This window comes from Drosophila innubila, chromosome X (assembly GCF_004354385.1).
Source record: "Drosophila innubila isolate TH190305 chromosome X, UK_Dinn_1.0, whole genome shotgun sequence".
Lineage (NCBI taxonomy): Eukaryota > Metazoa > Arthropoda > Insecta > Diptera > Drosophilidae > Drosophila > Drosophila innubila.
The window spans coordinates 38,357,075-38,370,752 of record NC_047626.1 but is presented as its reverse complement, the minus strand read 5'-3'; the positions used below and the strand labels follow the sequence as shown (position 1 = coordinate 38,370,752).

At 34.2% G+C, this 13,678-nt stretch overlaps 1 protein-coding gene across 2 annotated transcripts in view; it reads right to left on the bottom strand.

The window, feature by feature from the left end:
• LOC117782127 overlaps positions 1-13,678 on the bottom strand; it is a 151,340-nt gene that overhangs the window by 64,711 nt on the left and 72,951 nt on the right. For both annotated transcript variants that reach the window (XM_034619102.1, XM_034619110.1), the window contains exons 3-5: positions 4,703-4,799; positions 3,724-4,639; positions 3,160-3,663 (exon numbers count right to left, since the gene is read on the bottom strand). In XM_034619102.1, the coding sequence (XP_034474993.1) occupies positions 3,160-3,663; positions 3,724-4,639; positions 4,703-4,799 (1,517 nt within the window). The remainder of the gene's footprint in view (positions 1-3,159; positions 3,664-3,723; positions 4,640-4,702; positions 4,800-13,678) is intronic.

The following is a 13,678-nucleotide window of genomic DNA, read 5'->3' as shown; positions in this document are numbered from 1 at the left end:
CCCGTCTCCATATCTTAAAAACTTTTATTTTTCAATTTTGGCGCTTTTTAAAATATAAACAAACCACAGAAAACGCCCCAATGTGACCATTCAACATTTGGTTACTTTTTATTGTTGAGTTGCTCACACTAGTTTGCAACGCTAGGCGTCCAAGTTCATCACATTTTTTTCGCTCCTCACAAACTTTAGGGAGCACCTACCTTTAGCCTTACCTTAAGGCCTGGATACACTTAGAGCGAAACGACCGCGGAATCAAAAACTCCATACAAAACATACGGTAAAAAAATTTACGATTTGTGGATAAGGTGCAGCTTATAAATGCCGATAAAATGAAGAACGCAGATAAAAATATATATAAAAAAAATAAAATTAAACTTTCTTCAATGATAATTAAATAAAATTGAATATATGCAATAAGCATGCATAACTATGAAATTACATAAATACAGATAACAAGCATAATTGATTTAACACTTTCCTGCATTTTATTTGGTTAAATTAGTTTTTGTCATTTTGTTTTGTTTATGAACAGCTGATTTGGTTTCACAGGGCTCAATAAAAGAGCACGGTCGATTAAATACGTATATCGATAGCGAAAATACCAAAATTCTGTACATAACTAAACAGCTGATTTTCAGCTAGGAGCAAGGGCAAACGTAACGATTTCAGTTCGCTCCGAATGTAAACTAGGCTTTAAGGGAAAATCGTTTACACGGATTAAAAAAACCGATAAAAAGGCCGGTATTTTGAAGTCCTATTGTCAAATTAAAATTTGCTCATTTCAACATTTTTATAAATTTTACATAAAATTAGTATTTATAACGGATCCATCATGTTTGTCCGACGACTAGTTGGTTGCAAAGTTGAATTAATGAGGGATTGATGGTAGCGAAATGCATCGTGGCAAAAATCAATTTTGAGTTGATTTGTAGCAAATGTTTGAAAGTTGTTCGATTGAGAATTGGTTCTAGTAATTGAAACAGAAAGTTTAATATTTTTTGTAAAATTTTTGTGGCGTGTGAAGCTTTTCAAATTAGGGGTAGTTTTCGAATAATTTCTGAACGAAAAAAAATATGCGTTTTAAGTGCAACTTTTGATCAAAACATCTATAAATCGAGGTGAGGTTTGGTAACAAACTTTTTTTATTCTGTAATCTGACTTATATTTAAAAGTAATTTGAAAAAAAAAAAATGATAATGATTTACAAATTTTTTTTTTTTTAATGAACTTATAATTTTGGGGACTGCTTCAACTATAGCTTGATTTTCAAAATCAAGTCCAGTCGAGTCCACCAAAATTAACTTTTGTTTTTGATTCTGTGAATATTTAAGAAGAAGGTCAAAATAAAAACCATTGCAACAATTGTGCCCGATTTTAGATTTTTGACTTTAAGTAACATAACCTACGGTATTTTTTTCCATGTTACGGAGGAAATATAGTAATTTGAAACATTCAAAGGCTTTACTATGTTAGGATTGGCTAAAGTTGATGGGAAAAAGCTCTAGCTATTGAACTGGGTGAGATATTTTAAAATTTTAAATGTATATAATGAACACTTCAAAGAAATTACGACCGAAAAATAAAAGTAGGCGTGTCATGGGAAAGGGCGCAATTTAAGGTCAAAAGGGACTTATTGACCTAAGAAATTGCAAAAAAAAATTTTTCCCTTCAATTTTTTTAACAACTTTATAATTTTTCAAAATAAAAATAAAAAATAAAAGTTTTATTTTTAAAAGTTTTATTTAAATTTTTTATCGCCTTTAAAATGTTGAAAAACTTGGAATTTTTCGTTTGAACGTTAATTTACGCCCTTTCCCTTGCCACGCCTTCTTTTATTTTTGAGTCCGAATTTTCTTTAAGGTGTTAAGAATATATATTTCAATTTTTAGATTGATATCTCACCCGGTTCAAAAGTTACAGATTTTTGCCACCCAATTTCCTAAAATACGCCATAGTGCAGTGTTGTCCGATGTTCCGTTTTCTTAACAAAATTCCATTAAAAAAAAGTTAATAAAAACTAAGCGCTAATATCGTAATCTATTGTTCGAATTTAATAAAATAATAAAAATTTTGTTTTCATAACATTAAAAATTTTGTATTGACCGTGTTTAATATAAATATCATTACAATAAATTCCGTTGATCCATATTTTTGATTAACAATGTTTTAAATTATAGTAATAACAATCAGTGCTTTCGTACCAGTCATATTTATTGTATGTTATGCTTTTATAGCAGTCTTAATAGTTACGCCCGATGTTTTTGTCAAACTACGATGCATCGATGGACATCGGTATCTGCAAAAACATCGCGAAACATTGTTAAATAAAATTTGATGTACGATACATCGGTGTTTTTTTACATCACTGTTTGACGGTTAACAAGGCATATTTCAAATATTAACCGTCCTTTTTCTGTGGTTGTAAATCGATTTTTAATCAATTCTTATCCAGGGTTGAGACCTTTTGTCAAAAAAAATGGCATTAAAGACGCCGTTAATCATACGGGCTAGCCTTAAGGTCTTTATATTTGAGCCTAACTGCCAAATTTTTGTATGGTAAAGGCCTACTTAAGGTCTCTGTACCGGCTTTTTTCGTTATGGCGTCATACCGGTCTCAATGTAAAAAGACTATTAGAAAATTAAAAGAAAGTAAAACTAATGTTAATACGAGTATGTTGTCTACAAAAGATGTTTTAGTAAATGTGTTTTGCATGTGACCATATGGTCAAGCTATTACTATTCGGGTTAAAGTCTTTAAGAACTATTATGTTTGTGGAATAAAATTAAACCTTTAAAGATGTTTATTTCTGATTTATAAATTTAAAACTCCCAAGACTGTTATTATCTAAAAACTTGTGGATAAAAGAAATTGTGAATATCTCAACTTATATTTAGGAAAAACATTTTATTTTTTGAACACTTATTCACTATTAACAAACTACGATTTCTTACGCCGCACAATGTGGCCACTTTTCGATTTTTGGTCGGAAAAATCATATCTTTTGAACCAATAAAAAATATTTCGATTTTATTTGTTACAAAACTAATAGACACTTTGTATATTTTTTTATTGTTAGTAAAAACATACAAACATTTATGTAACAATATTAATCAGGATTGAGTTACGAATCCCATGAATAATCACTAGCAATAGCTCACCTGTATGGAATTTCACAAAGATTATTTTGAGAGTGAGAGTGCGGGACTTTGGAACACCGTTCCTTGTCGAATCCAATCCCAGCGAGCTCGTGTGCCGATCCCGTGAGACTGCGATCACTACCGCGACGTCGTATTAGGCTGCCAGCATGCGGTGTTGGAATAATTGAGCCTGGGCCAACAGCACTGCTAGAGCCTTTTGCAACATCGCTCAAGTGTAGTTGACTAGAAAGGGCAGCTGTCATCTTCTTCTTGGCTCCACCAACTCCTCCGAAATTAAAGAAACGCTTTTTGTGCGAGGGTTGTATACCACTGTCTACAAGCCGTTTGTAGTGCTCCGAGCGTACAAAGCGTGGATAACAATCTTTTTTTAACAGCAGCATATATATGTGTTCAGAAGCAGAATCGAAAGTAAAACGTGAGGGGTGTTTTAGACCGCGCAGAACACTTTCCATGGTCTTTCCATCGATGTTTATCTCACATGGCGCTCCAGGCTTCAGAAACTCTCTAAAAACAAGAATTACATTATAATCGTTGTGCCAGTTTTGCTGGAGATGTTTTACTAACTCGAATATTTCGTTAACCTTCTGAGCCACTTGGGAGTGTGCAGAACGACGGAGACAATTTACGGCAATCCAGAAACGTATGTTTTCATGAGAGTACTCTTTCTCCAAAAAAATTGTAAACTCTTGCAAGCCTGTTGGATCGGATACGAGCTCCTCTATAGAAATGGCCCATCGTTTTACTCGTTTTTCTGTAGGTATATCTACAAAGGTGCTGTTCAACTGCCAAAAAGCAATATCGTCGGTTACCCAAGGATTTGAGGGCAGAGCTGGCTGCAGAAAGAAATCATACTCGCTGAACGTCTCCGAGTAGCAGACAAGAGATTCACAAGCTTGAGACATCTTCATGCGTGTGCGGTTTAAGGATTTTTCAAAATAATTAACTTCACGTTGTATATCATCAACAGTCTTCTTTTTATTAGGCTTTAGACCCTGTCGATCCCGCGATGGAATCGGACATGGCTCAAGCGGCGTAAATTGACCCGGTGGTGGACGGTGGACGCGCCAGTAAGCACGTTCCTGTGAGTCACCAACGATTTTGTCACCCTTTTTGCGGTCCTTAGCCAGACGCACCTGCTCCTCAGCCTGCATTGAAATAAAGTCCCATTTTGCCTTAAGGTTCTTGTGCAGTGATGTTAAAGCCTCGGCCTCATAATCTTCCAGTGCGTGTCGCTGTTTATTGCGAAGTGACCTTTTTGCTAAGTATATGGCATACTCCACATTATCTGGAGCTTTGTGTTGCCAGGGCCAATAATAGGGTGTTTGGAAACGGTAGAGCGAAGAGTCGTCCTTAACTGTCAACGTCTTGGAGTCGTTGACGGGAAAAAAATAGCCATGCAGGCATAATTGATTGGCAATGTTTAATGCCTCAGACTCCTCAATCTGTACTCGATCCATGAGCCATTCAATTAGATCGTAACCTAAAAAAAGTATCAACTATATAAATTACATCCTTATTAACATTAACTTAATATCTTACATACCCATAAACGCATATGGTATAGATGTGAGAAATATCTTTTGCTGTCGTACTGGTACTCCATTCTCCTGATCCTGCATCTCACGCACGAGCACTTCCATCTTTAAAGCATAAACCGAGTTCAGAATTTTGAATTAGTATTCGAAATGACTTTTGCTCTTAGATAACTATACTGCGGTCGTCTAACAATAGAAAAAGATGTTATAACTTGAATTCGTTAACGCTTCTGGACACTATAGAGGTTCTTTTTAGTATTGTGTAAAGCGTAGAGCTAAATAGAGCTAGGTAAACAAGAGAAAACAAGCTGTAGAACTCTATGTACAGTATAGCAATTTGAAACCTCTATTGTAGATTTTTCTCTAAAAATAAACTTTATAGTATATTTTTTGCATTTGGAAGAGCTCTAGAGTCTCTGGAGCAAGGTGTACTTAATTAAGGTGATGTCTTCGTTGACAGCTGAGGTAGTTAAACTGACAAAAGTGCTCCCTCCACTCTCAGAGAAAGAGGCGCTGGAACTATCAAAATATATGCCTCTAAGGGAGGAACTGTATTGAAGACGTCACCTTAAATAAGTACGCCTTGCTCTAGAGCAGCTCTATTCTTTATCAATCAAATCAGATAGAGTTTTGGACACTGCCACAGTGAAGTCAAGGCCAACGTGGAAACGTTCCAATATTTTAAATATTTAGTGTCTCTGCAGGAAAAAAGTTAACTAGTGTCAAGAACGAGCTGTTCTAGATCTGGTATAGAGGCAACTAGTACGAGAAAAAATAGTTTAGTAAATAGTATTAAGGCAACTGGATTGGATTTGAGTGTGTTAAGGTATGGTCGGATACACAAAATATTTGAGGCAAAACGATTAAAATTTTGCACAAATTCTGTAACAAACTTCTGAGCGCCTAAATTTTTTAACACAAAATTTTCGGAAAATGTGCTTGCACACATTTTGAAACTAAAATTGTGCTTTGTATTTGCCCTTGTCTGAACAGAGGTTGAGCATTGAAAATAAAATTTCTACCAATTAAAAATACACGATGGAGCATAAAAAAAACCTCTACAAAACCTCTAGTGATGAAAGCATATTACAGCCCCAAAAATTCTGATATCCAATTTTGTGACAAAAAAATAAAGTTTAATATAAAAATTTTAAATAATAATATAAATTTAAAAAAAAAACATGAAATTTGATATTCTGCACTGTGTGCAAAACGGGAGAGCTACCAGGAACATAATAATTACTTTTTGCGCAGTGACGACTGTCAATATTGCTTTTTTTTTTAATTCATTTATATATTTACTAGGGGGGCTCCCCCCTGCTCGATTCGCTCGCGGAATTTATGTGTTGAAGAGAGGAGCACTTCTCATATTTTTCTTGAATAAAATTCATTAACACAAAACTATATTACTCTACTATTTTAATAATTCGGACAACGCTATAATTCGGACACTCAATATTTATTTAAAAGATATTCTGTAACCCGGGCACCCCACAAATTTGTTTATTTTGAAATCCAATCGCATTAACGTGTTTGTATGTAAGAAAATAATATAGGTAACAAAAACATGTGCAAATAAAGGCATTTAAGCTGCAGTTTCTGCCATCTAAGAACAAAGGGTCGTTATTTCTAACATTGGGATTATTCGGCACGTTTTTTATCAGTTTATTATTATCTTTTACCTCTGATGGATCAGTAATTAGTACCTGCTAAATGACATGATACCTTCTTATACAATTCAGACTACTACGTTTTTCACCGTTCGTACGATGCAATTATTATCAGTTATCAGTTATTTGAAAAAAATTAAAAAAATTTTGTCGTTGGAAATTTCATGCTGAATGCATTAAGTAGCAACAAATTTATATAATATAACATTTTTTTGTAAAAGAAACGTATTGTATGCACGCGGCTAGATTTGGCAGAAAGCTTCGATATTTGCCGTGCAAAAGCGAATCTGTAAGTATTTCATATTAAAGGTTAATTTGAAACCGACGTTCATATGGCAGCCATATTATATAGTCATCCGATTTAGACCAAATTTGAACAGGGTGTAACATAAATATGGTAAAAAAAACACAATCTGTGAGTTTAATTGAGATAACTTGAAAAACAAAAAAGTTACTAAAGTTGAATCTGAACCCGACTTTTCGTATTGCAGCTATATGATATAGTAACCCGACTTTGACAAAATTGTAAAATATCCTAAAATTTAAAAATATGTTAATAAAATTAAATTAAAAAATAAAAATCCTGCCTGTTGTGGGAATTGAACCCGCGCCTTCTTGCACCAGGGGCTTACACACAATCCTCTACACTACTTACTCAGGTACTTAACTCGCCAGCTGACGAAACACTGCTATATGTTAATTAAATAAATGTATGTCTTTGTTTTGTCAAATTGATTTAAAAAAAGCCAAAAGATGAAATTATCTTAAGAATATTGTGGGCAAGTTTCATGGTCGTACGTCAAACTGTCTGGGCTGTACAATGCTAAGTCAGTCAGTGAGTCAGTTGGACAAAGAGATTTATATATAGATTTAAATATTTACATTAAACTTTATTTTTTTCGTCACAAAATTGGATATCAGAAATTTTGGGGCTGGAATATGCTTTCGTCACTAGACTTTTACCTCGTGTAGAGGTTTTTTTATGCTCCAACGTGTATTTTTAATTGTTAGAAATTTTATTTTTAATGCTCAACCTCTGTTCAGACAAGGGCAAATACAAAGCACAATTTTAGTTTCAAAATGTGTGCAAGCACATTTTCCCAAAATTTTGTGTTGAAAAATTTTGGCGGTCAGACGTTTGTAACAGAATTTGTGCTTACTATGAAAGAAAAAAATTTTCATACTAAGACTTGGATTTCGCTCGATCGGTCCTATGACAGCTATATGATATAGTGGTTCGATTAGAACCAACTTTGGTCATGATATATAAGTCTAACTTAAATGCATATTCTATTAGTTTGGTTAAATATTTCATTAAACAAACAAATTTTTCATACCAAGACTTAATATTGGAGTGATCGGTCCTTTGACAGCTATATGATATAGTGGTCCGATTTGAACCAGCTTTGGTCAGGATATATAAAACCAAGGTAAATGCATATTGTATTAGTTTGGTTAAGATTTCTTATAGAACAAAAAAGTTTTTCGTACTAAAACGTGATTTTCGACCGATAGAAAAATGTATTTATTCACTTAACAGGTAATATCTTCCAAACCCCTCAACCAAAATTTATGTTTCATAAACCAAAAAACGCAAAATTGTACGTATTACAACATATTTAACAGAAATCGTTAGAGCCGTTTTGTCAGAAATCGCCAAAATGTAAGCTAAAAAACTTTATTTCACCTGTAAAATTTTACCTGATTAACTTAGAAAAAAAGTTCAAAGATACGCATAAAAGCCTATCTGTAGCTTCTTTGGTTTGGAAACTGTTGATTTTAGCGGGATTTAGCGTTTTCCCGCAAAACTAGCGGGTTTTTTTTCAAAAAGTCGTAAAACAAACTTTTCTAGATTTTCGAAAAGGAATAAATCCCCATCATTCAATCTAAGCTTTTTTTTAACGATTTGATACAAAAAAGCAAACAAACAAACACTGACTTTTTATTTCATTTCGAAAAGTCCACTTAAAATTTTAAGTCTTGGCAAATTGTCAATATTAGCTGTTTATATTGCTAGTCGCCTTTCGCCTTTATTATGTTACCATAACATTAACCCTCTATCAGACAAAATCGAAATAGACATTCCATCAAGTTGATATTTATTTAATAAGTAGATATAGGTTAAATAAGCTTAAGTTTTAAATTTCATAATTTTCCGTTGGTTGGAACGACCGTCAGGTGCAAGAGACTGTAGACGGTCTCGTCGGTTTGAGCGGAAAAAAATATGGCAGTTCGCTTGCATCACAAGGGAATATCACGCGCGACTTTTGGCGATACCTTTGCTATTTTTTGTTTCTGAGTTGCTTTTTGAGTTGGTCATCACTTATATAACTATAATAATATGCAATTGACTTAAATTTAAGTGACTTATGTAAAATATATCAATTTATAAGCAGTTTTAAATAAACAATTGCTTGATTTGACCGTTACTATGTAATATGTGGAAAATCCTATTCACATGTATTTTTTTTTAAGTTAGATGTCTTAAAATATATTAATTATTGCAAAGGTAGTCCAAAAAAAAAAAATTTGGGGACTGAATTGTATAAACTGAGCATTCACTTCTACCAAAATACTGAATATATGCATCTTTTTCTTTTTTATCCAACTAAATTGGAAAAAATTCCATTTTCATATCTTAAACTGTTGCAAGGGCGTACGCAGGATATAAGTTAGGGGGGCGCAATATTTATTTTTATTCTTATACGAGCCCAAACCACTATTAATTCGAACGGCATGCTTTTTTACGCGCATGCAATGTTTAACATACGATATTTGCAATGATAATGCAGATTTCAGATCCAAATATATTTTTCCCTTAGAGACAATTTTATTCTCTATAAGATCGAAGAAAAACTTTCTTTTTAATTCCAAAAACAACAATAATAACCGTAATTTATTTGAACGCTTCGTTTAACTGATAACAAAAATTTGACCACTATTAATTCGTACGCTGCGTAAGTTTAGCTTAGAATCTTAGAAGAAGATCAAAACAAAAGCAAACACTGTCACATAATCACTATTTACTTATAATCTGTAAATAATAATGCAATGCAGAAGGCGAAATAATAGAATTGCTTCACATTATTCTAAGTTTAGCAACCATGGCACGTGGTTAGCCCATTTGCACTGAGATAAGAAGTTTAATTATTGAAAATTATAAATGTGGACAGACATTTGGCAATATAGCTTAGCAATTAAAACTGTCTAAGTCGTCGGTACAAGGAATAATACAGTTCTTTAAGTCAAATGTTAATATTGACAATAAAAGAGGCCGAACATCGACAATAACAACTCGTGATAAAAGAGCCCTGGCCACAATTGTCAAGACTGATCGCCGCAAATCTTTAAGAAATGTGGCATCTGAGTGGTCGGAGAAAATTGGAAAGACTTATAAGCGTGAATGGACACGTCTCCAGATGGGAGATATTGGATATCGCTTCTATAAAGTATGTATAACGACTAGTTATATTACATTCATAAGGCCAAGGAAAAACCATTGTGTCAAGAGCGGATGCCATGGACTCAAAGACAATGGAACACCATCATATTTAGCGATGAAGCTAAATTTATTGTGTGTGTCGGTGATTCCCGAAAAAGAGTCATGCGTAAAAAAGAAGAAGCGTACCATAGCCACTGCCATCTATACCAAAACTGGCCGACTGTGGAGAGTTTACGTTTCAGCAGGGTGGAGCAGCACCACACACTGCCAAGCGAACAAAAAATTTGCTGGAATATAAACAAATTGAGGCCTTAGATTGGCCGTCAAGCAGTCCAGATCTCAATCCAATTGAGAATATTTGGGGAATCATGAAGAGAAATTTGAGGAACGAGCCTCAAAGAACACTTCCAGATTTGAAAAAGAAGCTGCAAGAGATATGGAATTCAATTTCAAGAGAGCAATGCCAAAATTTAATAAAATCTATGCCAAAGTGCTGTAGATGTGTAATAAAAGTCAAAGGCGATGTTATCCAATATTAATTTTAAATCAAAGGATAAAAAACTATATATTTATAAGTCATATTCTGAACCGTACGAATTAATAGTGGTCAAATTTTTGTTATCAGTTAAACGAAGCGTTCAAATAAATTACGGTTATTATTGTTTTTGTTGGAATTACAAAGAAAGTTTTTCTTCTATCTTATAGAGAATAAAATTGTCTCTAAGGGAAAAATATATTTGGATCTGAAATCTGCATTATCATTGCAAATATCGTATGTTAAACATTGCATGCGCGTAAAAAAGCATGCCGTACGAATTAATAGTGGTTTGGGCTCGTATGTATATAAGAATGGTTAAAAAAAAATAATATTCAAGTTAAATTAATTAAATTAAATCAATTTTGTGACGAGCAAAATTCAGTTTAATCTAAAAATTTTATATTAAAAAATAAATTAATAACAAAAAAGCGAAAATTGGCATTGTGCACTGTGAGCAAAAAGGGTGAGTTTCTTTGTACATAAAAATTACTTTTTGCGAGTGCCGAATGCCAATTTTCGCTTTTTTTTTTTTATTAATTTATATTTTTATTTAAGATTTTAAAGTTTAAAGGTACGCCTAAAAGCCCTAAAACACACCTTTCCAATGATATATAGAACATATCTGTAGCTTTTATGGTTTGGAAACTGTTGAGGTTTCAATTTTACCGCGATTTAGCGTTTTCCCGCTTAACTAGCGGTTTTTCCAAAAAGTCGTAGTACAAACATTTCTTGATTTTCGAAAAAGAATAAATCCCCATAAATACATTTAAGTTTTTTTAGCGCTTTGATGCAAACAGACAAACTGACTTTTCATTTCATTTTGAGAAGTCCACTAAAATTTTCAAATTTATTTATCTTTTGAACCAGTTATCGGATCGTATTTATCGACGCGTATTTTGAAGTAGAATTTTTAAGAAATAAAAAACTTTACCAAAAAGCCCCAACAGCCCCATTAGCTGCAATCATTAAAATGTTTCCCCTCCCACTTACACCCCCGTATCCCATGACCCAGGTTGGTAAGCAAAGGCTTTAGTATGCCATTTTGTAAGTTAGGACTAAACCATTCGATCGGTATATAACTTCATCTGATCGGACAGTCGTAGCCAATTTTCCAACTTAGCTGTATATATTGTTAGTCGCCTTTCGCACCCTTCTTTTTTTCCACAGGTTGTGCCAAAGAGTAAGTTCAGCACTGACATCTAACTTATATAGTTTTTGGAAAGGCTCCAACTTCTTCTTCATCTCATCAATTAAATATTTAACCATATGCAATAGGTGCAATATTGATAGCACAAAAGCTGGTGTGTTTTCATTGCAAAATCGAAGATTCAAAGATGCTATTATTAAATCCAGATATAGTATGGCCAAAGAACGTCGCCAGTATTCGGTTTCATTAACTGCTTCTGTGCCTTTGACTTACAGTGATGCGTGGCAGTGTCATGTCCGTTCCTAGATCTTTTAAAATGTTTCGCGATTTGGTAACAATTTCTTCTGCACATCTTTCTGCAATTGAACGATAATTTTCAAGCACATCTGTAATCTTTTTTATGTGTTGACTAGCGGCAATTAGCTCTATCGACTTTTTCTGAAAAATATTTGCAGTAGGCTCCAATTATAGCGAATGTCGCTGCAGAATACAGCTAGTATACAGTTTTTCTGGTGCCAGAGTTGCCTTCTATTGATAGCGTGCATAATGCTTCCATAATCTCCGAAAATTGCTCAGCAAATACTCTGATAGCCTTATATTTTTCCGACCATCCCGTCTCACCTAAGGGTGATATACAAGGAGCATAATTTCTTCGCGTTGTCGATTCACGGAAATAACTTATGATGTCTTTAATGGTGGAAATAGTATTTCGTACTTGTGGAACAGCGTTCATGTCATTTAAAATATTGTGCGCCAGTATATTTTCTTCGTGAAATAGCTTGAGCGCCGCTATCTTTGCCTGCCATTGTATAACAGCCGTCGAAGCCAAATCCAACGCAATTTTCAGGAATGAGTTCATGATTCACTAAAAATTCATCTATTTGCTTAGAAATGGAAGAGTCGTCTTGTCCTTTAAGCTCAATAAATCCAACGAACTCTTCTCTTATTTTTCCCATATTTTATCATAAAAACGCAAGTCAATCGAGAGTTGTTTTTTTTTTCAGATTATCAGCGATTTTATCAGCCAAATCGGAGTATGCAAATGATTCTTTAACTTAATATAACGATATTATGTTGCTTCTAATCACTGTACCGCAAATCGTGATTAATTCATTATGAATCCGTGGTGAGGTAAATGGCGTGACGTTGACATTTTTCTTCATGTTGCAAATCATCGCTTTTGACGCTTCCACTGCTGCTGTCCCGACCCTTTTTATACCCTGAGCCCATTGAAAATGGGCAAAAAAGGGTATAATGTGTTTGGCAGAATGTATGTAACAGGCCGAAGGAGGGGTGGAAGACCCCATAAAGTATATATATATTCGTGATCAGGATCAACAGCCGAGTCGATCTAGCCCTGTCCGTCTGTCTGTCCGTCTGTTTGAACGCGTCGATCTCAGATACTATAAGTGCTAGAGACTTCAAATTTGGAATGCAGGTCTGAGAATACCATACGCAGGTCAAGTTTGTTTCCAATTTTTGATGCCACGCCCCCTTATCCCACAAATTGCACAAAATGATTTACAGGTCCAATTTTTGACATAGCACTCCCTAACTGAACAATCAGTTGAGAAGTAGGCGCATTAAACGATCCTGAAAATTTCAAAGCGATTGACCCATAAATAGAGAAGTTATTTCGGAATTTACATTTAATTCAATATTTACATTTGCATGGCAAATCAAACGTGCGAGCGAGACAGCATGTTCACGTTTGTATGCAAGGCGCGCACAAAGACAGAACGAATTAGTACCCATTTTCTTTTGGGTTTCGATTTCAAGTACTATATGACCTAGAGACTTCAAATTTGTTATGTAGGTTCCTGGATACCATACGCAGGTCAAGTTTGTTTCCAATTTTATGTGCTACGCCCCCTTCGCCCACAAATTGCACAGAACGATTTACAGGCGCAATTTTTGACATAGCACTCCCTAACTGAACAATCAGTTGAGAAGTATGCGTATTAAACGACCCTGAAAATTTCAAAGCGATCGACCCATAGATAGAGAAGTTATTTCGGAATTTTCGGGCGAGACAGCATGTTCACGTTTGTATGCAAGGCGCGCACAAAGACAGAACCCAATTTTTTTTGGGTACCAAATAAGAATCAAGCGATAAGCAAAAATATTATCGATATCATGTAATGAAAATGTTAATGTATAATTTATGTATAAACAAATATACAATTT